The 27,435-nt window shown below is 35.8% G+C and overlaps 1 protein-coding gene across 1 annotated transcript in view; it reads right to left on the bottom strand.

The window, feature by feature from the left end:
* DPYD (dihydropyrimidine dehydrogenase) overlaps nt 1-27,435 on the bottom strand; it is an 806,347-nt gene that overhangs the window by 454,830 nt on the left and 324,082 nt on the right. Inside the window, exons 9-11 of the mRNA XM_003260094.4 lie at nt 21,321-21,428; nt 19,493-19,662; nt 246-456 (exon numbers count right to left, since the gene is read on the bottom strand). Of these exons, the coding sequence (XP_003260142.1) occupies nt 246-456; nt 19,493-19,662; nt 21,321-21,428 (489 nt within the window). The remainder of the gene's footprint in view (nt 1-245; nt 457-19,492; nt 19,663-21,320; nt 21,429-27,435) is intronic.

Here is a 27,435-nt window from a genome sequence, read left to right as displayed (position 1 = left end):
ATGTGTTTTGGTTATAAACTTAAAAGAAAGATTAATGTTCTTTTCAATTCTTGCCACTTTAAAAATAATTCTGTATAAGCATTAAATAACATTTCTAAGCTTTTTGAATCAAGATTGCTTTTACTTCTTAACTAGAAGAGGAAAATAAATGTTAAAATGAAAAACAATTCCCTGAAAGCTAGAAACTATGATAGCACTAAAATAACAGACAATTGCATCACACATTTCAGCTCCCAGCACTGTACCTTTAGGATCACTCAGAACTGAACCAAAGGCACTGATGACCACATCGGCTTTCAGATGGACCATCTGATCTTCATCTTCATTCCATTTTCCAGTTTCATCTTGCTCTGTCCGAACAAACTGCATAGCAACAATTCTCCCACCTTTTACTATAACCTTCCGTGGGGACAGGAATGGCAGAAATTCACACTTTTCTTCCTTAGCAAGTTCCATCTAAAACAAAACAGAGAAGAAACTTGAAAATGTTTCTTATTCCACACAGTATTTGATTTCTAATTGAATTATACATGCTAAAGCTTATGATATTAAGTCAATATGCAGCTTTTTCTTTCATCAAATCTGAGTTTCAGTTACCAGTTATTTGCATTTTGTAAATCACTGACTCAGGGAGCCTTGAATTGGAGTTGTAATGTGGACGTTTATAGATCACGGCATCATAAGGTATTTCTCAAGTTTTAAGTACTGCATGCTCTACATTTGGTAGTTTGTGAGGTTTCTGACCATAGTAGCCTATTATTTTTATGTTTTCAATTCAGTAGATTAAGCTCTCTTTTTTTAATCATGCTGCATATTAAAAGAAATACTTCTGTTTATTACCAGGTTGCATACATCCAAGCTGGAAAAAAGTCAATAAAGTGGGTGAGCCAATCTGTGCAAGTACATGATTAGAATGGTAGGTAGGAGAAAAAGACTAGAGAAACTGTAGAACTAAGAAATAAAAAACATTTTTTCTTCCTTTTATAAAACCACAGAAACAAATACTATAAATGAAAAACTGAGGACAGCGAAACAAGCACGTCCTCCTGATGAATCTCCAGTTCTTCCCCATTTCCTACGTAATTCATTCTGCCATAAAATCTGGATACCTCGGTTTCTGTTTGTTTTCATATGCATAATGGAATGTTCATTGAGACAGAATATTAATGTTTATTCATTTGCTTATTTTTCCATTAATTGTTTTTGGAGAAATCCAGGCCTTTGTCAATGCAATCAGAAGTACTATGTTGAATGTTCTTTTTTTAAAAAATGCAAAAATGTCCTACTGAAGTGTTTTGGGATGTTCAGTCTCATTATTTTCCTTCACTCTGAAAGTCGGGCAGATTCTCAATAGGATCCCTGAGTAATGTTTCCACTGAGGTTGTGTGTATGAGGCATCAAACTAAGAGTTATCTGGGCTTTGTCAAGATGGAAAAACTGAGACATAAAATAATTAACTCAATGTTGTCATCAAGCCATGGGCCCATCTTTCAACAAACTATCCAGAACTAGTGCCATGCATCACAATCACCTGGAAGGCTCATTAAACCAGATGACGCAGGCCCATTTTCAGAGTTTCTAACTGTGGAGGTTTAAGTGGGGCCTGAGGATTTGCATGTCTAACAAATGCCTAAGGTGATGCTATGCTTCTAGTGCACAGATGATACTTTGTTAACCACTGTCTTTATTAGATTATAGCTGACTGGCTCAGCATTTGGTCTCTATGATGCATTTTCAAAGACAGTAATATTGCCCCAGGGAGCAAAAATTAATTCTTGGGGGAAAGAAAAAAATCCTTAGATATCATAATGGTCTGGTCCCTTCAAAGACCTAAAGGATGTAAACAATTATACAGTATATCTATGGTATTAAAATTATAGCAGGGAGGATTAAGAAAAAAATCTAAAGATACTCCCAAAAAGGGTAAGAAGAAAATGGTTGGGAAACACTGACCTATACTATACATTATTATGAAGCTATTCAATCTATGTCTTATTTAGGATATTTTTAATATTGTCATTAAAGTCTTAAAAATTGGAACCACATAAAAATTATTACACAGTCTTTCCCTTTATATTATGAAAATCAAGAAATTAGCAATATAAAACATAACATGTGGGATGTTATGCTGGTAAATATACAAAACAGTTGATATAAAACTGCTCACTCCTTAGACAGGAAGATTAGAGGTAAGCAGAATTGAATCAAATCTGAAAACTGCTCTGCTGCTTATTTGGGATAGTTTCCTTATATATAAAATGGGGAGAACACCATCTCATTAATCAGTATGTGTGGTGTTACTTAAAACAACTCCAAAATGTAAAATGCCTAAAGCAGAATTTAGCATATAGAAGGCTATGTACTCATAGTTGCTATTTTCTGAATTCACTTTTTTTTTCTCTGAATCATTCTTCAGCTATTCAATATCACTTAGAAATAAGATTGTGATTTCAAGAGAAAGGTGGCCCAATAACAAAGGTTAGTAAAAGGCAGGACAAAGACAAACCTTAGACTCCTCTTTAGTTTTCTACAAAATAAAAATGTATGATTTCTGGAAGGCAAACTATTCCTTGAATAATTAAAATTACGAAATAAATATGATTCCAATATGTAAAATATGTTTTCTGTATCGCTTTTGTCACATTTGTGCCACATATCACCTTATAACTCATCAATATAAACCAGTTTATTGTGTTTCAAAATGTCAAGTGGTGCTACATTTTAATGATAATGCCACACTTGATTGAATAACAACTCCAGATGTTTACGGTTTGAATAAATCAATATACGATGTGTATCTATAACAGTACTGTTTTCTGTGGAGGGCAGAAATGAAACACTGAACTATGCTGTACCTATTGGGAATATGTCTTACAGATTGATTTAGGATCTGTTTGATCCCACTCTATCTTTGCTATCTATTAATACCTCTACAGTATCTGTTATTACATATAGATAATCTCTTATACATTTTGGCAAATTTGGCATTAAATTTGGAAACAAAAATTGGACATGACTAACAAATCAAAAGCTTCTATGAATTTAAAATAAAGATTATTAATCACTGAATGCCTGAGCATGTTTTAGTAATGTTTAGTAATGTTCTCACCATGGTTTTGATTTTTGAGGACCTTGTATAACCATATATAGTTATAAACATTAAAAAACTGGCTTTAGCATATGCTCATCTAAGTGCACCAGGTTTGATTACATGTATTCAAATATCTAGCAGTCTTACCAATTATCCGACAGTGCACTGGGGATGGCATGAACACTGGACCCCACAGAGATTCGTCTGCATTTTTGCTTTTGAAACTTTAGAGATTTTCTTCACTCACTAATACATGTAGAATTAGACTATTAAGCAGCAGACATAAATCACACCACTTCCTGCTATTTTGCTCCTTCATAGCTAGATTTTCCATTTTACATAAGAAAGGGAAAATTGTTTAAAGAAAAAATAGTAATATCATTTGCATATATATATTTGTTGGGAAAGTATTAATATTGGGAGAGTGAGATCATGTTAAGATTTATCTTGGGAAATAGGGAAATACTAGGACAATGAAAATACAAGGTAAACTTGTATAGTGAATGCTTACCATTTTATGCTGCCTTGGCATCTATTTTAAATATAAGTTGGATTTTGTTATAGCAGAAGAAAGATTCAGTCACCCTTGACACACATAGTTTCCAATTCTATACTGTACCTCCCTGCAGCACCCCCGTTTCTCAGTGTGGTGGATCAAGATATTTGCCTTATACACCTGCTCCCTGATCACCACATCCCTATGAAACGAGTAGATGCAGCCTGCTGGACTGGTCCTGCTGACCCTCCACCCTGCATGGACTGTGCAGACACACCACAGTGACTGCCTCTCAGCCAATGCTTGATGTCCTGGAAGTTGTGCCTGCTTGCTTTAAACCAACCAGTTAAAATTCCCCACGAGAAACCTGTTTGGATAACGCCCTGGACCCATAAATAAAGGCACTGGCCTGCAGGTCCCATTTTCTCTCTTTCTCTCTCTCTCTCTCCATGCACACCTGACCTCCGTGTGTGTGGCCTCTGTGCATGATGTGTACCCCTTCAGGAACTGTAAGTAAGAAAATCTTTATTTCCATCTTGAGCCTGTCCCAATCATTGAAAGAGTGCTCTCATCTTAAAGATCCTAAATGAAAATTGTGACATTACATGTGAAGTGAAATATACTTTGAAATATTTTTGGACATCATAAGGATTTACTTTCACTATTTAACAAATCTATTATTTGTCTTGTTATAAATTTTGTCTTATTATTTTTGTTATTTTTTATTTTATTTTAATTAATTACTTAATTAATTTCAGACGGAGTTTCGCTCTGTTGCCAGTTGCCCAGGCCGGAGGGTAGTGGCAAGATCTCAGCTCACTGCAGTCTCCACCTCCCCAGTTCAAGTGATTCTCCTGCCTCAGTCTTCCAAGTAGCTGAGATTACAGGCACCTGCCACTATGCCTGGCTAATTTTCGTATTTTTAGTAGAGATGGGGTTTTCCCCTGTTGGCCAGGTTGGTCTCAAACTCCTGACCTCAAGTGATCCGCCCACCTCAGCCTCTCAAAGTACTGGGAATACAGGTGTAAGACACCACGCCCGGCCATAAATCTTGTTTTATAAGAAGATAAATAATAATGGTAATAAGTATTTATAACACTTAAAAGTATTATTTTAAGTGCTTTACATAAAACTCACTTAATCTTCATACAGAAAATACATATAATGCTTTACATGTAACTCAATCTTCAGACAGAAAATGTTATGACACCCGTATATTTGTTACAAAAAAAAAGTATTTAGCTTCAAACCGACTTTGTCTCCCTGCTGTGGTGCAAAAAGCCAAAACCGCACTGGGCATCATCATGATTTTACAGATTTAGCATACAGCCTTAGGCACACTGCTGCTTGCTGGCCTCACAAAGAAAAAAAAAAATCTGTGGACAAGCATTATTTTCTTCCTACAGAGGAGAAACTGAGGCTCAGAGAAGCCAAAAATACATTAAGGGATGAAGAAATCTGAAATTAGGATCTGGCTGAAACTAAATCCTATGTGGTCTTCATTATGTCCAAGAATAGCAACTGTAGTATATTTGAAATAATGAGACTGTAAGATTCTAGTTGCTGAACCTCAAACAAAGCAAAGTAGAAAAGGAAAAGCTAAAGTTAAAGGTGAAGGGCTTGGCTAGACATAGGTCCCTTTTGTGGGAAGAGGAGACTCAGGCTTCCCAATCTAAGCACATTTACAGGTACTATAAAATCATGAAATATAGGAACCACATGATGGATTTATGAACCCAATATTGTAAACGAGTTAATAGAGACACCTTGAATCTAGATAAAGAGTAAATTTAGAACAAAAAGTACTACTTCACAAAGTGGATATTAGGTACACAGAACATATTATCTTAAGATATAAAATTAAAAAACTAACATAGAATTTAAATAAGTTTGTTCAATAGCAAACTCATTCTCAACACTCTTTAGAGGAAGAATACCTCATTTAACATTCTATCCTTTATGTCCAAGAGTGATATTAAAATAGTCAACAATTGATAAGTCAACAACATGAACATTAAGATAGACACCCAGTAAATCAGAATATATGCCAGTCAATAAGCCAATGAAGAGGCATCAAGTGAATGTCACATGGAAGGACAGGGCATCAAGATTGGTCACAGCCCTATCTGTGTCTATCAAAATGATTGGCACACAGTAGACCCTGAATACAGTTTTGTTTAGTAGAAAGAAGGACAAATTATTATGAAAATCTGAAGGACATTCAAATTAAGGAAAGTACAACCAACTAGTAGTATACTGAGTGAATGGCTATTAAACATCCATCCCAATGTAAGTAACAGGACACAGCAGAAGACATGCTACCTGCCCAGATCATCCTATGTTGCAAGGTTGAAATAAAAAAGCAAATGGTGTTCCTCCTCAGTTGTCAAGTTATGCTGCTATCAGAAAACATGGACCAAATTGACCGGTAGTCTAACCACATGCAGCATTAATGTTTAAATTAACCAGCCTTCTGTGACAAGTAATTCACAGATGTCAGGGTTAGTGCCTTTTAACAACTAGTGTTTGTCAATAATCATTAATAATCAGTAACTCTGAATCTGGATATGAATGCTTCTCCTCATGGCACCCATATATATTTATTTGTTTGATGGAGCATATCTTTATGAGGGACAACTGGTATATCAAGCAAACATGCCAACCTCTCTTTTCCTAATCTCCACCAATAAACTAGTAAGCAGCTATAAGGGTCCTTTTTTACATTTGACAAATCAGATTGTCACTTTCTTTTTACACAGCAGTGGGAAAGTTAAAAAAAATTCTCAGCTTTGATTTTCACCTCCATATTCAGGAAAGATATGTGGCTGATGCTGAGTGAAATAAAAATAGCATGCTATAAGCATGCAATAATGATCACCATTTTAATGATTAACTTTATGTAATGTGATGATTTGGTCTGATTAATATTACAGGCATCATACTCTAGAAATTATGAAACAACTTAATTTTCTATAATTAAAAGCATGATGTCAACTCATTTTTAGATTGCACATAGGCAAAGCAAGAATAGGTTATAAACTATAATGAGCAGAGCTCAAAACCAGCATATATTAAATTCTGGGATAACTTCTAATAAGCCAAAGTTTGAGAAGCAATATGAAGAAACAACATTCTTTGTAAAGATTACCCTCTAATACTAATTGACCATTTATCCATTCTATATGAACACAAAAACCTAAAAATATTATTTAGAAGAAAAATTGTTTAGTAGTCCACTTTAGCCAGTGATAAACCTAGAAAATATTATCTCATTTCATCACTGTTAAATTATTGGATGTACCAGAAACATTCAGAGCCATGTGGTAAGAGCACCCTTCATGCACAGATCTAACCAAACATTTGTTAAATATTATGTACAAAAAAAGTGCTGTGAGCTACAGTTAAAATAAACTCTGCCTTAAAAGTCTCGCAGAAGCAGAAAATCAGCATTTGTAGGTAATAATGTATGACAAACATTATTTGCTTGACCCAACTTTAGTCAGGTTTCTGAACCTTTTCCTAAGCCCACTTGTGTGCTTTTTTGTAAAATCCAGATTTAGCAATAACCCTGCTAAGTTAGTTTAGCAAAATCCCTCACCCTTGATATCTAATCATCTTCAATATCTCATCAGTTACCTCATCCTCCACTATGACCCAGGTGATGTCTGACCCTCGCCTGTCTTCTGCAAGAATCCTGTTAGATTGATTTAGCCAACAGGATTAAGTCTTACCTTAATGTTTCCTTTCAGTAATATTTTATCTACTCACCCGCAACCTACTCCTTGGCTATTACTTCCTACCTCCGCATTCTGTATTTGGAGTTTAACTCTCATTTGGGGGATAAAAAGTGTCATCAGATATTGATAATGGAGGGTTCTTGCTAAAACCGCACTTTACATGGAAGTACACAGGTGGGCCTTGGAGAAGGTTTAGGAGCCTGATTAAAATTTGGCCTTTGGGAGGCCGAGACAGGCGGATCACGAGGTCTGGAGATCCAGACCATCCTGGCTAACACGGTGAAACCCTGTCTCTACTAAAAATGCAACAACAACACAAAAAATTAGCCGGGCGTGGTGGTGGGCGCCTGTAGTCCCAGCTACTCAGGAGGCTGAGGCAGGAGAATGGCATGAACCTGGGAAGCGGAGCTTGCAGTGAGCTGAGATCACACCACTGCACTCCAGCCTGGGCAACAGAGTGAGACTCGGTCTCAAAAAAAAAAAAAAGAAAAAAAAAATTGGCCAAGTTAGGAATCTTTGTCATGTGTAAAGGCAGTGTACTTGAATGGCACATAAATGGGCATTTCACTTAGCAGTAGTGCAGATCAAGGAAGGGCAGCGCTGCTGGGCACGGTAGCTCAGGCCTATAATCTCAGTGCTTTGGAAGGTCGAGGTGTTTAAGGCTATGAGTTCAAGACTAGCCCGGGTAAAATAGAGAAACCTCATCTCTACTAAATTTTTTTTTTTTAAATTAGCCAGGTATGGTGGCATCTGCCTGTAGTCCCAGCTACTTGGAAAGCTGAGGTGGGAGGATCTCTACAGCCCAGGTGTTTGAGATTGCAATGAGCTGTGATCACGCCACTGCATTCCGGCCTTGGTGACAGAGCAAAATCCTGTCTTAAAAAAAAAAAAAAAAAAGAAAGGACAGCAGGGAAAAAGTCCTATATCCTTGAAAGAAAAGTAGGAATTAATCACTGGAAAGGAATTAGTTACTAGGAAGTTCTTGTATGGGATCCATTCTCTCTCTTTGAAGAAGTGGGTGTGGAAGGGTAAAGGAGTTTATCTCAAGAAGAAAAGAAGGGAAGCAGCTTGGTTAAAGCTCTATGTAATATATAAACATCCTAATGGGAAACAAACTATTGTCATTTATAAGTGGAAGAGTCCTTACCAATGGAATGCTTTTGGCATGGCATATCTGTTAGTTTAGGATTGCTATAGTAAACAAACCTGGAAACGTGAATTTAAGGGGCATAGATCACTATAAAGAGTAATGCAAGTTACATAACTATCTGAGTATAAATTAGATGTCTCATAAGTGAAACAACTTTCTTTGATCTAAGTGATGGAGCTACTTACATGACTTAGAGACCACATGTTAATCTGGTTTAGAGCAAATCCTAATGCAGCAAGATAGAACCTGAGGAACTCTGTGGGCAGTGGTCCTGCACTTCTTGTTTACCTGACAGTTTGTTTTTAATTGTATCCTTGAAGTTAACAATAAAGTTTGATACAGAGTGATATTTAATTCATATGAGTTTGATTTCACAATCCAATCTTCTAGTTATCTTGGTTACCAAGGACATGAAGGAAGGCATTAAACTTGGCCCATTCACACTTGATCTCATATTCTTTAATTTACTAAACAGTTTTTTAATATTTAGTAATTTTTGACTTATTTTATTTTGAGTGGTGAAATGCAGAACAATTTTCATATGTTAATTAATCTCTGGCCTGTAAAAGCAAATTCTGCAATTATTCTTTTAATTAGGCAAAAAAAGTTTGCTGAGACCACAAATTGACATTCCTTCTTTTAGTACCTGGTATGGTATTACAGGCTTCATTCACATATAGAATGTTTTCATTTCAAGTTTTTTAAAGTTGAAGAATCTTGAATATAAAGAAACATTTCTCCAAATGAGAGTTGTACTACACACTGGATAAATATAGTCGTCCCTTAACTGAGTCCTTACTAATTTTATTGTGTCACTATTGTGCTGCAAAACCCAGATATGCAATGTAAGGAATAATTTAGAGACTTAAAATGCCTTGACACAACTATCATTAAATACATCTCTTTTAACAAGTAAAGAGTTGATTTTTTTTGTAGTTGTGGTTTGTCTTTTGAGATGGAGTCTGACTCTGTCGCCCAGGCTGGAGTGCAGGGGCGTGATCTCCACTCACTGCAAGCTCTGCCTCCTGGGTTCACGCCATTCTCCTGTCTCAGCCTCCCGAGTAGCTGGGACTACAGGCACCCGCCACCACACCTGGCTATTTTTTTGTATTTTTAGTAGAGACGGGGTTTCACTGTGTTAGCCAGGATGGTCTCAAGCTCCTGACCTCGTGATCCGCCCGCCCCAGCCTCCCAAAGTGCTGGCAATACAGGCATGAACCACTGCGCCTGGCCAAAAAGAGAATTTTTAAACACTATTCATTTACTACTGATGACATTTTCTTAAACCTAACACCTATTTTCATCTTAGGTTTTGATGGATTCAAGCCTTCCTGGCAGCTGTTGGAGTATCTCACAAAACTACGTTCTGTGTAACTTGGTGCCTTTGTAGTTCCTCCTTTAATCTTAAAATGCCTCCATGTACAAATTCTTTACAAATTAGGATCATCTGTTTCCCGCCACTTGCTAATACTCTCGGATTCTAGTAATTTTTATTAATTTTTGCTTTTTTATATATTACTTGCTCGTATTTCCTTTTTTTTTTTTTAGTTCTCAGCTGTCTTTTAAGAGACTGAAAACTAGGGATAATTTACTTTTTTGTCTACTTTTAATGTTACATTGACATAAAAATGTGACAAAATAATTTTTTTAACAGTTTAAAATAAAATGTGCACTTATTCCAGTCTATCATTGTTGGACACTTGGGTTGGTTCCAAGTCTTTGCTATTGTGAATAGTGCCGCAATAAACATACGTGTGCATGTGTCTTCAGAGCAGCATGATTTATAATCCTTTGGGTGTATACCCAGTAATGGGATGGCTGGGTCAAATGGTATTTCTAGTTCTAGATCCCTGAGGAATCGCCACACTGTCTTCCACAATGGTTGAACTAGTTTACAGTCCCACCAACAGTGTAAAAGTGTTCCTATTTCTCCACATCCTCTCCAGCACCTGTTGTTTACTGACTTTTTAATGATTGCCATTCTAACTGGCGTGAGATGGTATCTCATTGTGGTTTTGATTTGCATTCCTCTGATGGCCAGTGATGATGAGCATTTTTTCATGTGTTTTTTGGCTGTATAAATGTCTTCTTTTGAGAAATGTCTGTTCATATCCTTTTCCCACTTTTTGATGGGGTTGTTTTTTTTTTGTAAATTTGTTTGAGTTCATTGTAGATTCTGGATATTAGCCCTTTGTCAGATGAGTAGGTTGCAAAAATTTTCTGCCATTCTGTAGGTTGCCTGTTCACTCTGATGGTAGTTTCTTTTGCTGTGCAGAAGCTCTTTAGTTTAATTAGATCCCATTTGTCAATTTTGGCTTTTGTTGCCATTGTTTTTGGTGTTTTAGACATGAAGTCCTTGCCCATGCCTATGTCCTGAATGGTATTGCCTAGGTTTTCTTCTAGGGTTTTTCTGGTTTTAGGTCTAACATGTGAGTCTTTAATCCATCTTGAATTAATTTTTGTGGCACATATACACCATGGAATACTAATGCAGCCATAAAAAATGATGAGTTCATGTCATTTGTAGGGACATGGACGAAGCTGGAAACCATCATTCTCAGCAAACTATCGCAAGGACAAAAACCAAACACCACATGTTCTCACTCATAGGTGAGAATTGAAAAATGAGAACACATGGACACAGGAAGGGGAACATCACACACCGGGGACTGTTGTGGGGTGGGGGGAGCGGGGAGGGATAGCATTAGGTCCTATACCTAATGCTAAATGACGAGTTAATGGGTGCAGCACACCAACATGGCACATGTATACATATGTAACAAACCTGCATGTTGTGCACATGTACCCTAAAACTTAAAGTATAATAATAATAATAATAAAAAAGAAATAAAATAAAATGTGTACTTATTTAAAAGCTATCAGAAATAATTTTGAGTTATATGTATACATATAAAATTATATATTCTGAAAATTTCATATGAAAGTCTTCCTACAAAGTTTTCAATGCCTTTAATATATTGGTTAATTCAACATGCTTCACTGGTCAGCCACCTTGAATCAAGGACTGCACTATATGTTGAGTCAGATACCAAGTTGAATTCATCAATCCAGTAAAGAAGCTTGTATTTCAGTTTATGGAATAAGTATAAAGTAATAAGTACCCTATGTGATAAATTCTATTAACAGCAGGAAGCATAAAAAGCCCACAGAAAAGAGAAATTAAATTGGCAGGGAACTAAGGAAGCCTTCAAGAGAAAATGACATTTGGAGCAGACCTTGAAGGATGAGTTCACGTGTAGTAGTAGTTAGGGGCTCCCCTGGTACTAAGATATTAAGTACACCTCTAAGACTTTATGATGACAGGGGGATGACACATTCCAAGGATCTATATATGTTTATCTTTTTGAAAATTGTATAGTATGAAAAGGTAGAATAGAAAAGTATAGTATGAAAAGGTAGAATAGAATTTTAGAATTTAGAATTTTAGAAAAAAATTTTAAATTTTTTTAAAAAATCACTTTTAAAAGAATGATAATTCTTTGTTTTTATGTTAATTCATGTGTATTTTTCATTTATGTCTTTTGAATAGCATATACATTGACTAATGTGTATTTAATAGATTATACAAATTACTTTTTAATATTTTCATTTTATAGGACAAGAAAATATACTGAAAAGCGGAGGTGAATATTTTTAAATGAAGAGGGGCTTCTAATGTTCACCTAAAAATGAATGAAGTAGAGCATACAGATCTCTTCCCACTTTCAACTATTGCCAGGCAGTGGCCAAAGGGAAGTTCAACTCCTTTGTGACTTCTGACAGCAAGAAAGAGCCATAAAAGGTATTTCAATGCACCTTCCCATGTTCACAGAACAATTATGTCTTCCCCTCTTTCCAAAGAGCTGAGATAGAAGTACAATGTTTGATCCATGCCCATCTGAAAGGATGATGAAGTTCAGGTTGTGTGAGGACACTAAAAAGTTCAGCAAGGTGGCAAAGTGGTCCAAGGTTACAGGAAGAATTATGTCATTTACATTGAACAGGTGCAGCAGAAAAAGACTGGGCTAATAGGACAACTATTCATGTGGGCATTGCCCCAGCAAGGTGGTTACCAGGCTGGAAGTGAAAAAAACCCACAAAAGATCCTTGAATGGAAAGCCAAATCTCACCAAGTGGGAAAGGAAAAGGACAAACATAAGATAGAAAAGATAGAGATGGTGCAGGAATAAAGTAATCTTATATACAACTTTCATTACAAACTACTAAAATGAAAAAAAATTAATAGAGTAATAACAATTTGTTGTTATTAAATAAGGCCTGACGGTGACACACCAGGTAAAAAATGTTCACTTTTAATGAATCTGTGGGTGTATCTGAGAAAATATATATAGAGAGAGAGACAGAAGATTAGTAAAGATTTTTTAAAAGCGTATAATTTTCAGTTCCTCAGATATTCCTGGTCAACATAATGCAACAACCTCCTTCAGAATTTTGAAAATAGTTATGCTTTTAAAATATGTAATCTTAAATGGGCACAAGCTTTTGTTGGCTTCTGGCCTATTTGCAATCTTCTTTTTTTTCCACTCACCATCTGAATTATCACATGTACTGCAGAATTCTGACAATTTCACCTGTCAGTTTCTTTATACTCATGTCTTGAATATGGTAGATTTTACCTCACCAATTGGCTGGGGATACATTAATTGCAATTTGTTTTAAGTGTAATATTTATACATATTGCTAAAATTTTCAGTATAGAGTTGTCACTTTGTGAAGAAATAGAGCCTTCCTGTCCAGATTCCACATCATTCATATATATTTCTCTGAATGTTAAAAATATAAAATGAGGAATTTGTAAAAAACTTTAAGAAGCATATAATTACAACACTAATTTTATAGATGGGCATACTCAGACTACAATGTAAATCAAGAACCAAGTGCTCCAACTGTAATTCCTTTTTGACTATTCCATTCTACCTTTTCATACTACATGAAGTTTCACAACTTTCCAAAAGATAAATATATACAGATCCTTGGAATATGTCATCACCCTGTCATCATAAAGTCTTAAAGGTGTACTTTAATATCTTAGTAGCAGGGGAGCCCCTAACTACTATTAATTAGCTTTTTGTGCCTAGAGAAGATTTTGTGTGAGTGTTTGTTTTCAGCTACCTTCAGATAGCAAATCATGTCACCATGTCTCTGATTACTTTCCACGAAGAACACCAACTCAAATGATGTGCAGGTGCCAAACGTTGAAGAACTGCTGTAAGCATCACCCTTAGTAAATAAAATTAAATTTGTCAGCTTATGGGGGCTACTTTCTAAAAATAGTCCCAGGTTCATATTTGTTGTAATTAAATTAAAACTAGAAAGCATCAGTTACCTGTAGAAAAATACATGTTTAGGCCATGCGCGGTGGCTCACACCAGTAATCCCCGCACTTTGAGAGGCCAAGGAGGGGGGAATCACGAGGTCGGGAGATGGAGACCATCCTGGCTAACATGGTGAAACCCTGTTTCGAACTAAAAAATACAAAAAATTAGACGGGCATGGTGGTGGGCGCCTGTAGTCCCAGCTACTCGGGAGGCTGAGGCAGGAGAATGGCGTGAACCCAAAAGGCGGAGCTTGCAGTGAGTCAAGATTGTGCCACTGCACTCCAGCCTGGGCGACAGAGTGAGACTCCATCTCCAAAAAAAAAAAAAAAATGCATGTTTAACCACAAGAAATTGATGATAAAACTATCTATAGACGTAGCTTTAACATGGTCTTTTGATATTAAAAATATCTGAGAAGAGGCCTATAGGTCATGCCACAAAAATGATCTGTTATGGGGTATGCTGTGTGGTGATGGAAAAAATCAGTTAAAAGGCACATTCTTTAAACATTGTGCTATTTCAAAGTTGTAGTACCAGATAAAGAAAAATTTGACAAACAGACTGCGCAATCTGGTATTGTTATTTTTCTAATTAAAATAATAAAGTAGCATTAATTATCAAAACAGTTAACCCTCTGAATAGCTAAAATATGTAAAAACTGACATATCAAAGTTAAATCAGTTACCATTTTGACAAACAAATAAAGGGAAGCTAAGGCATCCCAGGGAGTAGCATGCAGTCCCCATAAAAATGTAGCAGAATTAAAGATCAATCATGTTTTGCTGCTATCGGAAAATTGAATATGTGAACAACAGATCTTTGAAATGTACTTTGTGTGTGGGATTGTGCTATTAAAAGTAATTTTGAAACCATCCTCTTCTCAGTAATAATTAATAAGAACTATAAAGTCCTTCTCTAACCTTATCCTTTAAATTTATCAACTCTAGCAGGTCTGTTGAGTTCTGACCTTCATGCCTCCTTTTAGGGATTCCCAACTGCCTAAAGCATCCTTGCAGTTCTATCTGATCTGTCAACAGCTTTTAATACCAGCATTTTGGGGGATTCTGTTATCCCGTGAAATTTAATCTCACCTATTTAAGCTTGCAGAAAGTACTGGAGGGAATTATTAACAGATTTTCCCTCATCTTCTTAGAGGATAGTGCCGAGTGATTGGCTGGTTTCCCTAAGGACCCATGGCTGAGAAGCGCTAGTTTGTCAGTAGCATCCTATTTAGCATGTGTGTGAGGCCACAAGGGAGCTGGAAAGACACTTGGAATCAGAATTACATCAATATGCTGATGATGTCTGCATATCTTCATTTCATCAAACCTATATCCTTTAGTATTAATGCTTTCTTAGCCAAGATGCAAAGTACCTCCACACAGCACACTGTTTGTGACTCTAATTAGACAGCTGGAAAGCACGTTGATGATACATCAGAGCAGTGGACCAGCAACCTCAGCATCACAAGGAAACTTGTTAAAAATTCAAATTCTCAGACCCACCCCAGACTTACTGAATCAGCAACTCTAGGGACAGGGCCCAGCAATCTATGTTTAACAAGCCCTCTAGGTGACTTAACGCACCCTAAAGTTTGAAAACCTCTACATTAGAGAAACGGGATGTGTTTGTCACTACAAAGTCTGTTGGATGATGTCTCCTACTTTTGTGGATTAAAACATTCCTGAGTCTAATCATATAGTTCTTGGTTACTAACCACAGAATATACATGGTCTCAAACAATTCCATGTGTATGGTTAAGCTTTGTGCCCCCATTCAACTCTCATTTTGAATTGTAATCCCCATAATCCCCACCTGTAAAGGGAGAATCATGGGGGTGTTTCCCCCATGCTGTTCTCATGATGGAGAGTGAGTTCTCACAGATCTGATGATTGTATAAGTGGCTCTTATCTTTTTGCTCAGCACTTCTCCTTCCTGCCACCTTGTGAAGAAGGTGCCTTGCTTTCCGCCATGATCGAAAGTTTCCTGACACCTCCCCGGTCATGCTGAACTGTGAGTCAATTAAACCTCTTGCCTTTATAAATTACCCAGTCTCGGGCAGTTCTTCATAGCAGTATGAAAATGGACTAATACACCATGTTAAATGTAACTGGCTTCTGTCATAATTTATATTTGTCACTAAAGGGTAAGAAAACTTTATATTGTTCTGTATTTCCCTCACTCAAAGAATGAGAATTAGACTGCACCATCAGACATATACATGCTGACATGCCTAATGGTGAGGCATTTTACTGACAAATCATGTTATTTCCAAATTACACCCAAGAGTCCATGACCATTAGATAACACATATATTTGACGACATCTCTAAATGTCTCTGTTCCTCAATCTTCACTGACTCTAAAGAAACCAAATGTGGCTGAAGTTTGTACTAGGGGAGACAGCGTAGGAGAAAGAAGACAATTACCCAAGAAATTAGGGCCAATATTAAATTCTTCATATTGGCTAAAAATTACGTCCTAGACCTAACCTTTCAAAATCTGTATCTTAAAGTAGATACATGATATTGGAACTGTACTCTACTGACTTTCCAGTTTCATGAGTGTTAGCACTGCAATATTTTGGCTCCTCTTTTGATGCATGCAAAACCAAGCAATGGCCATAAAGGATTAACACTGAAACTTCTATGAATGCCAAAAGTTCCCAATCCTTACATGGTATTACCCCTGGTAAGTGAATCAATCCTGAAAACTCTGCATAATCTAATCATATATTACTTATTATTCCATCTCTCCAAGAAATTTTGCCTAAAATTATGAGATGAACCTTCAAAGGCCTTCTGTTATAATGTTTATCTAACTTGGAAGGTATTAGCCCCTGTAATGCTAGAAAGCCTTGGGTGCTGATCCCCTCCAGTAAACATTCATTTCACAATTATTTGTTGAATCTTTTATAGGTAGCACCCAATGTGCTAAACAAGCGGAAGGTAAAAGTGACCCAGAGAGACAATCATGGCCCTTTCTCACATGAATCTCAAGGTCAATTAGTTTTAATATCATATAAAAATTTGGTTAATTGTAAACTAATAATAAAATAATTCAAACATTCAAACATTTGTTCTTCTAGTTTTAATTAAGACCAGACCCATTTGAGTTCTACTAAGCTCTACTGCAGGCAGGTTACCTATTATCTCAAGGATCTGTTGCTTCTCAACACTTTGGTAATCAAGGTTCAGGCACTTGAGCTCTGGCCTTCCAAGGTGCTATGCCTCTACTCTGATCCTGTGCTTCTTGTAATCTACTCACATTAACCAATAGCTCACTCTTTTACTTAGCCCCTGACTAGCCTCTCTGCTTCTGATGCCACTCCACTATAGTCAATTCTCAGCAGAGTAGCCATTTTAAAATTTAAATCAGAGCTTGGCACTTCTCTGTTCAAAGCAGCCTAGTGATTTTTCTCTTTCAATGAGAGTAAAACCTAAAGGTCTTATGACTGCCTACAATACATAATCCGATCAGCCACATTCTGTCATCTCTTACTCTACGCTGATGATACTGGCGTTTTTTCTATTCCACAAATCCAGAAGACTTCCTCAATAAAGGGTGAAAGCATTTAGCCTGCCATGGGATGTTTACCTCCTGGATGCCTACTTTCCCTTAATTTCCTCATCTCTTTGTTCAAAAATCATCTCATCGGAGAGGTCTTCCAGGGCCACCCTGTTTAAAATGGCAAACCCTGCCTTCTCTTCCACCATTCTCCTCCTCTCTCACACACTGATTATACTCCTATATTAATTTTTCTCCACAGTTCTAATTATTTTTCAATATACTATTTATGTGACAGTTTATTTGTTTAATTATTGGGTATCTTCTCTCACTAGGTATAAATTCCACGAGGGCATGAAATTCTAACTGGTTTGCTGACTGTTGTATCTAAGTTGCCCAGAACAATACCTGGTACATAATAGGTGCTCAATAAATGTAGTTTTAATGAATGAATGAATAAATTCATACCGCTACCCTCTTCTTATCTGGTGTCAGTTTGTTTGTGTCTTAGTTCTGCCTAAGAAGAAATAACCATCATTCATTTTCCAGTGACCCTTGCAAATGGAAGATGACTATGATATAAAATGAGAAGTAAATTGACATTGCCAATCAGTGTCATCTTCCCCTTCCAACTCTCAAGAAGTCACCTTTGGTAATGAAAATTTTCTAACATTGGAATCAGAAGGATAAGACTTAATATTTAAAATGTTTAGTTTAAAACCTATTTCTCAAGTACAAACTATGTGCCAGGTCCTGTGCTATGCACAGGAATACAAAGATCAAAATGTTTCTATGTGTAAAAAAAAAACATGATTACACTAATTATTGCCTAAGACTGCATTCCAGGAAAAAAAAAACAAAAAACTATGATCATAAAACTACCTTGGATTTTATAAAAAAGCCTAAAAAGGGTAGATTGGATGGAGAAAAGTCCAGATAATAAACGTGGAATTTGAAACTCAGCCATGAACCAATGGTGACCCTGATATTTTGGTAAGATTAATTTGTAATGTGGGTAATCTACATATGACAAATTACCTATTGACTACAGCTATAATTCTTACCTAGTACAGAGACTCCAAACATATTCAGGCATTCCAAAGCAAGTCAAGTTCATAATACTGACTTGATTAAAATGAGTAATTTATCTTTCTATAAATACATTTGATTCTTGTTCTCAGAACTAATATTCTTTATAAGGTATTATATTTCTCTAATAGCATTAAAATTTGAGAAGTGTGTAGTACACGTAAATAGCTGATACCTCACCCAAGACTACTCACCAGTCACTGGTAAGAATAAAATGATTTTAAACATGTTACTATTATTATTATTTTTTGAGATGGAGTCTCTCTGTCACCCAGGCTGGAGTGCAGTGGCACGGATCTCGGCTCACTGCAAGCTCCGCCTCCCGGGTTCATGCCATTCTCCTGCCTCAGCCTCCCGAGTAGCTGGGACTATAGGCGCCCACCACCACGCCTGGCTAATTTTTTTGTATTTTTAGTAGAGACGGGGTTTCACCGTGTTAGCCAGGATGGTCTCGATCTCCTGACCTTGTGATCCACTGGCCTTGGCCTCCCAAAGTGCTGGGATTACAGGCGTGAGCCACTGCGCCCAGCCAAACATGTTATTTTTAGTGTGCTAACTAACTACTAATTTTGAGTAGTGCTTATATTAGAGCACTTTAAAAATATACATGACACCCTTTTCTTTCTATTTGCTTCACAAATAATGAACTGACTGAAAGTATGACCAAGGCATACATCTTAGAATGCAGTTTGTAAATTGGCTTATGGAAAATTCCAAATGTGTCTTATTACCACATTCTTCTAATATGCATACATTTTGTGAAGAGTACCTACTATTCAGGATATGGAAGACTTAGCACTTTCCATTGTTACTAGTTAAATAGAATACATTTCAAGCATATTAACACTAACAAGAGGCACTTGAGTATTGACAAAGATTAAATTTCTCATTTTACCCAGATCAGTGTTACAAATTTTCTTTTACTTGGAATGTCTGAATTAGAAAAGAAACAATTATGTGTAGCCCTGAAATTTTTAAACTTGAATTTGACAATTTCAACATTCTAGCGATTTAAACATTAACAGTTTCATCTCCTAAAATCTGTTGGAGTACAACTCCGTATTTTCTGATGGTTCCATTTTACCTCCTCAGGGACAGCTCTTATATTAACAAAGCCTTTTCTGAAGACGACGAACACACGGCGAGCTCCACAACGTAGAGCGGATGTTGCACAGTCAAAGGCAGTGTCTCCAGCTCCAAGTACAATCACGACTCCCCGTATCGATGGCAATGGAGAGTGACAGGAGCACATTCCTGAATGATGAAAGGAAAACCCCATTTTCAAGTAGAGAAACCATTTCTGCATGACAGCTCAAAAGATACTTTACTCAAAGCAGTGTAAAATTGCATCTTGCAGTTTTCCAGGATGAAGTGTCACTATCAAATTATTCTGCTTCATTGAAAGACAGTTTTATTCCCATTTTAAAAATATGCTCATATATGTAATTTCATAGTCAGTATCTTTAGTTTCTTTTTTCTTCTAGGATTCCTACAACACATGTTGAGAAGTTTAGGTCATAACAGACTGGAATCAATCAATTAAAACTCTCTTCGTCAAAATTGTGATATCTATCTTTAACTTAGCAGAATTTTCTTTTTGCTAGAAGAGAAAAGTGATCCTTATGATCTGTGTTAACGGTTTGCAATATTTCATTATAATACTTTTTTATATATTACCTTATATAATTTCTAACACATACCTCTGTTATATATTTTGTTAACTTTGAATATTAACATGCTGAATAAGTGTCCTTTATGTAACTGAAGAATTTCTGAGAACTATTTTCTTGAAATAGTTCAAATAAACCTTTCTCCTTTTCACTGCTTTCCTCTGGTTTTGTTTGTGAAATTGGGCAGTGAAAGAAATATGACTTTCTAAGCATCCATTTCTCAAGGTCATCTCTATTAAGATTTGCTGTTCATATGAAGATCCTTGTAAAAAAAGTAAAATGCAAGTATTCTTTATGTGTTAGGTAGCACTAAAACTGTTCATAAGATAAATTACTATAATTTTTAAAATGGTACCAAGAATAGAATAAATCTATAATTTCAATAAGTGTAATCATTTTGCTTGGAAGATTTTGTATTTGGGACAGTCTGTAATTTTCAAATATAAGCTAGGTGCACTATGACCTTCCCCAGAAAGGGTTTCAGACATACAAACATCCAGTTCTACTGAGAGGAAGAAGGTGGAGAGGGTATGCATCTTTAGCTGTAAACTTCTGAAGAATAATTTAATATAGAAAGTTTCTTACTGTTTTAAGTTCTGGGAGAAGCATAAAACTTTGTATCATTTCTACATGTAATTAGTGTAGGAATAGCTGTGGCTCAGACCTCTTTAAAAATATACCTTTGAAGGATTTAGATTATCTAGCTTTGGATAAAATATTACAATTTTCCCCAAAGACAATGACTCTGGTCAGGCCAAAGCAAGGTACAACCTTCATTCAGGTGGTTCTTTTTGGGGTGTATAAAGTGATAGGGTGTCTATCAAAGTATTTTATTTTAACTTCATAAAATTACTGTTTAAGACAAGACAGTCAATCTTTCTGCCTGTGTAGATACAAATCATGTAAGATGTGCGATGATTCGTGCCATTTCTTTGAAAAACATCTTCCAATGTTTGTTAAGGACTTGCTTACCTTGAAGCAATTTTTCATGATGTAGTTTAGACATATATATATTACAGTGAAAATTCCTTATGATGATACTTTACCGGAAGAATGAACAAACAGACGATTCTGGCAAACTGTTACACCCGGCCTTTTTTTTTTTTTAAGCTTTACATTTGGGTCTTAAGCAAGGTTGGGTGTGAGATCTGAACAATGTGCTGCTGAGCTTGATTTTGATATTACTTTACAATAAATAAAATAGCATACTCACTATTAAGCATAAAAGACAATATGTTATACCTGCTTTACTGCCTTTGGCTACAAGTGGCAAAAAGTCTTTGGATGTGTAAAACCCCTGGTCCTGTGTCAGGCCTTGGAAGATGGCATCTTTATTGGGTTCTGGCAAACCTAATTAATCAAATTTATAAAATATCATTAGCAGGAGGAGGGGCTTTTCCTACTAGATATTAAAACAAAAAAGAAAACTTTAATCTTTGAAATAATGTCATTCTTAGAGGAAAACATCTGTAAGCAAATCAATATAAAATGTACATAATACAGTCTAACAGATCTCAGAGTATATCATGTATATCTTTAATATATAACCAAGCACATATCGTAAATCACACATTAATGTATACCTATAAATATATGGAAACATATCATGTATATACACACATAAACATATATAACATTACAGGGAAAATCAGGTTATATTCTTTCCTCATGTCATAAATAAGTCAGTTTCAGCTATATTAAAGTACTGAATATAAAAAAGCGTTAAAAATGGGTACATATTTATCTAAGTCCTGAATAAGTAAAATCATTTCTTTTTTAATGAAGGAAAAAAATTAAAGGAAAAAATAATGTATTTTGCCACAATAATTCGAGAACTGCTAGATTTCAAAAATATAAATGAATTAAAATGAAAATTATTAACCAAGAAAATGTTTTAATAATTAAATGTCTTTACTGCATAAATTCTCAAAATCAGTAAGGAACATATTAGCTTTTCAATGCAAACATAAAGAATAATAAAAATTGGGAGAAGAAAAAATATAAATCACCTATAAGCACTAAAAATATTAACTCCATTGAGTCATTAAACTGCAAATTAAAAGAATACAGTTGTAACTTCTCTATAAAAAGAAAAATATTTAAGAAAATTAAACTATACAGCAATGGTAGACATGGAACTTGTCATACTCTTTTGGTGGAAATATACATTGGTGTTCAATATCTAGAAAATAGTTTTAAATCTATCCTAAGAAAATACCGACACATGCAAATAAAGGTTTAATGCGCAAAAATGATTAATACAGAAAGAGGAAAATAAGATGAGAGAGTACCAGAACGTCAGGTGAATGAAGAAGTTAGTTTTACCATATAAAAGAAAAAGACAACAGAACGAATATTCGAGAAATATGGTATAAGATTGTAATCAAAATACAGTCTTAAATGAACCTGCAGGATTCAAAACTCTGTATAATTCAAATTTTGTTAAAAAATGTATTAATATAAACCATGTAATCCAAACAGAGATCATTTAGGGTGGTGGTATTAAGGATATTCCAATTTTTATTATTTCCTTATTTTCCAAATTTTCTACATTGTGCATATATCAACTATAAATTAGTAAATTCTTACCAAAACTTTGAAAGGAAAATGAGTAGCAGACTAAATTTTTTCCAAAGTGTAAATGAAGCAAATCTGATAGCAGTCACCCCATCCAAGCCAAGGCAAGTAGAGAAATAATTCATCTCAATTCCATAAATGCAGGAGAAAACATGTAGTCTTATTTTATTACTAAGACTCATTCTACCAATGGGTCATTCTAGAGAGGCAGGAGTTTATTTTACAATGAAATGAAGGGCAATGGACATTTGCTGGTAGACACAGAGTAACAAGCATAGCCCAAGGATGACTTTTGTCATATGAGATAAGGTGGATGCCATATCTGATCTGAAAGCTGAAGGTTTCTGTGGGTTGCGTGTAATCAGCAATAAACCACCATTGTCTCTTCAGATTAAACCAAACATTTTTTCTTCTCCATCCAGCACCCCCTGAATTTCCTTTTCCATAACATTTGCTCATAAACGATTTTAAAAGACCTTTTGCTTTCAAAATGATTTCCACTAGGTAGTGGCATAGTTAAGGGAGCCACCTCACCTGCCTTTGCCTCAGCTTCTCTGTGAAGGAAATGGGGAGAAGACTGTTTCTCCCTTTTATGACATAAAAAGGTATATTAGTAACAGAAACGATTATATAAATGGGTGGCTGTTTATGTGATTCTTTTAGAAAACCTGGGGTGGAGGGATGGGGTTGGTAAAAATAGCTGAATATGTTCTTAAAGGCTCTCTAATGATAAAATGATTCCTTCTGAAACCTGTTAAAAGAAGACTGAAGTTAGGTCTACATTTGACTGTTCAAACCAACATATACCTATGCTACATATAATTAGCTTTTCTTTGCAGGTTATTTAGCCACACCCCAGGTCACACATAGGGCCTCAAGGTCCACGGAGCCCTCCTCCTCTACCTGGGTGACAGGTCATCTCTTCTGGCCAGGGACAGTGCATCTGAAGGTCTCCATGTGGATACTTTGATAGTCTATGCTAATCATAGTGCTGTGGGATGATCAGAAGCAGGGATTTTGTCATTAGACAGACTTTGGTATTTACCAGTTCTGTGATATTGTATAAGTTCCTGTGAATCCTGTGAAGGTTAGGTTTAGGTGTCAACTTGGCTAGGCTATAACACCCGTTAGTCAATCAAACACTAAGGTAGGTGTTGCTGGGAAAGACTTTTGTTGATGTGATTAATATCTACAACCACTTGACTTTAAGGAGATTGCCTCAATAATGTGGGTGGGCCCTATCCAATCAATTAATCAAAAGGCCTTAAGAACAAAATTGTGGTTTCCCTGAGGAAGGAGAAATTCTGTCTTAAGTCTGCACAATCAGCTCCTACTTGGGAGTTCCAGTCTCCTGTCCTGCCCTAAGGAGTTGGACTTACCAGCTCCCATAATTAAATAGCCCAATTCCCTAAAATAAGTCATCTCTATCTACCCATCTGTCCATCCTACTAATTGTGTTTTTCTGGAGAACCCTGAAATTGAGTTTCTTAATCTGATCTGATTTTTCACTACTTCATTTCTAAAAACAGAGATAATAATTATACTTCTCTCATGGATGTGAGATTTTTTTAAAATGTTAAAAATATTATAAAATTATAAAAATATTTAAAATATATATGGATAAATCATATATATAATTGAGAGCTGGCACATCGTGAATACTCATTAAACATTAGCTATTAATATTAAGATAGGCTTATTCTGTAACTTATCAATTATTTCATACTTCATATTGCATGGCAAGGAAAGAATAAAAGCTTAAATAAAAGTATTAAACCTTAGCAAATGTAAATAAAGTTCTACAAAGAAAGAAAAATGAGGCAATCTTAAGTGAAATATGAAAGAAAATGAAACTTGCAAATAGTCATCTATCAAAGGAAGACTTCTCTGAGAGTAGGTGGCATATTAATAAATAAGGTATGTGTCTATACCAGGATGATTTCAAAATGACACTGAAATGACTTTTTAATTCACCTTTCAGTGTGAAAAAGAGAGTTTATGAATAAAGATGAATTGACAAAGATTTGACAAACAAAACAGTTCAGCATAGTATATATGTATAGTCTTTGTCTTTCAAGGAGCCCAGATAGTTTGTTTCTTTAGAATAGTTATTGAAGTTTTTGGTGTTTTAGCATGCATTTATACAAAGGAACACCTCCTTAAGAATTATTTTTAAATGGTGATTTTCATGTTCTCTGAAAAAGAAGGAAGGGAGGGAAGGAGCAAGGAAGGAAGGAAGGAAGGAAGGAAGGAAGGAAGGAAGGAAGGAAGGAAGGAAGGAAAGAAGGAAGGAAGGAAGGAAGGAAGGATCCTGATTATGTTACAGAAAATTTACATTAACTTTTATTGACTACAGACACTACTCAATGCCTGGCCCCCAGGTGATTATTATATAACTCATTTTAATTCTCAAAATAATTGTATGAGACAACTGATGTTATTATCCACATTTTAAATATGAGGAAATTGAGGCATATAGGGATTAAGTAACTCGCTGAAGGATCACAGAACATGTAAGCAGCAGTGCCAATTTCTAACGTGGACACTGGTTGTAGAGTCTATGTTATGAGTTCAAAATGGCTGCCTTTTTCATGTGTAAGATTGTAACTAGGCCAGGTTATAATGTGAAGCTACATAACCAGTCCTATCTAAAGTAATCATTCAACATGTATGTATTAAGTTTCTCTACAAGGCTGCAGATATGCATACCTCACAGGATGTGTCTGCAGCCAGGTTCCGATCTAGTGACAGAGCAAGGACTGGCTGCTTCTCTTGTTGGCATTTTTGTTTTGTGATTATTTTCTCCAGTACAATTCCTTTCTGAAATGTTTTCCTTCTTAAGTGAATTCCTCTTGGGTATATCCTGGTTATTTTTCACTATTTGATATTCTTTGAAATGTGTATCCTTGCTTTGTTGCCAAAGCACCTCCCTCTGGAACAACTACAGAATAAATAACAGCAGTATATATAGTAAATTCTGTCCTTGTGCTCACATAAAGTTTTGCACAACTTCAGTTAACATGAACAAGATATTAGATGTTCTGTTACATATTAAAATCTAGGAAGTAATAAAAGAGAAAAAAAGCTTTTAAGGCTTTGCTTTCATAGCTATTGTAGGGCATGTTTAAGAATTACTCAGATTCTGTAATGTTTGCTTGTGTTACTTCACCAAACCACTTGTTTAGTATTAACTGAATGATGCAAGCACTTGTGTGATGCTTCTTGCTCTTGAAAGGATTCACCTGAATGACAGCTAAGCCATCATGAGAAAGACAGTCATCTTTGGAGATAGACTCACAAATCCCAGGCGTGAAGAAGATAGCACAGACCACCGAGAAACTACCTCAGGTCCCTGGCCAAAGGCTGTGGCTCACAGAAATGGGTGATACTGGCCAGTCACGGTGGCTCACGCCTGTAATTCCAGCACTTTCGGAGGCTAAGGTGGGTGGATCACTTGAGGTCAGGAATTCAAGATCAGCCTGACCAACATGACGAAAACCCATCTCTACAAAAAAAAAAAAAAAAAAAATACAAACAAAAATTAGCTGGGCGTGGTGGCTCATGCCTGTAATCCCAGCTATTCCAGAGGCTGAAGCACAAGAATTGCTGCACCTGGGAGGCAGAGGTTGCAGTGAGCTGAGATCGCACCACTGCACTCCAGCCTGGGTGACAGAGACTCTGTCTCAAAAAAAAACAAAAACAAAAACAAAAACAAATGGACAATGCTCTAGTATACTGAACTCTATAGGAACACCAATTATTATTATTTCACACAGGTGTTTTTTCAATAAGACTTTGGTAGACAAATAAAACAACACTGATTATGTCACTACTCTCAAGTTTTCTGGATGAGATCAGCAAAATGTAGCTGATGGCAAATACCGTAAGTTTTTCACCTTCCAAAGTACTTTTGTATGTGAGATCTCACATGTTATGTTACTCAGTCCTTATTTTCTAATGCTGGCTTGGGAAATGGTGCTGCATTAGGGACAGTCTTAAACCATACAGATTAAACATGTATTTATGGAATAAACCAGGCTAACTTCCCCCTGTCTTAGTAAAAGAAAAATCCATGTAACAACTTTTGTCTTTATTTTTGTTTATTAAATCTTATAAAATCTTAAGGCCGACTGACCTTTTTGTACAATTATTTGTAAACAGTATACTGGATAGGACTGACAACTCTGAAGTCAGACTTCCTGCATTAAAATTCTAGTTCTAGCATTTACTAGCTATTATGACCTTGGCCAAATAAATTACACTTTCTGGGCAACAGCAGCCTCATCATAGGACTGTTGGGAGAATTAACACAAAAAAACAGGTATATAAAGCTCTTTGCATAGATGTGAAACAAATGTTTCCTTTAATTCTCATTTGCTTCCTTAAAGCCTTTGTTTGATTTAATGAAATGATACGTTTGAGTAGATATAAGTTAAATGATCATCTAATCCATGATATATACAGTTTATATTATTACAGATTTAAGTGGTCAGTATTGGATAGGTAGTATCACAGTCCATGAAACTTAGCATCTTTGGCTAAAATGAAAGGCTGTAGCCACATAAGAGTATTATTCTAACTTCATTCATTCTATAGACTACAATGAACTCCAGCTACATGTGCATCAAAACAAGGAAAGTATTAGTAGCAAGAAAAAGCCCACTCCTGTTCAAAGTGTCATTCAAACTGGAGCATTAAGAACAAAATAATGTCTCAGACAGCATTGACCTAGGGTCTAAAGAACTGGGTTCTAATCTCATTATTTCCATTTTCTAACTGT

Source organism: Nomascus leucogenys, chromosome 12, assembly GCF_006542625.1.
Source record: "Nomascus leucogenys isolate Asia chromosome 12, Asia_NLE_v1, whole genome shotgun sequence".
NCBI lineage: Eukaryota > Metazoa > Chordata > Mammalia > Primates > Hylobatidae > Nomascus > Nomascus leucogenys.
Note: the sequence above shows the minus strand (reverse complement) of the source record. Positions and strands in the feature narration are given on the sequence as shown.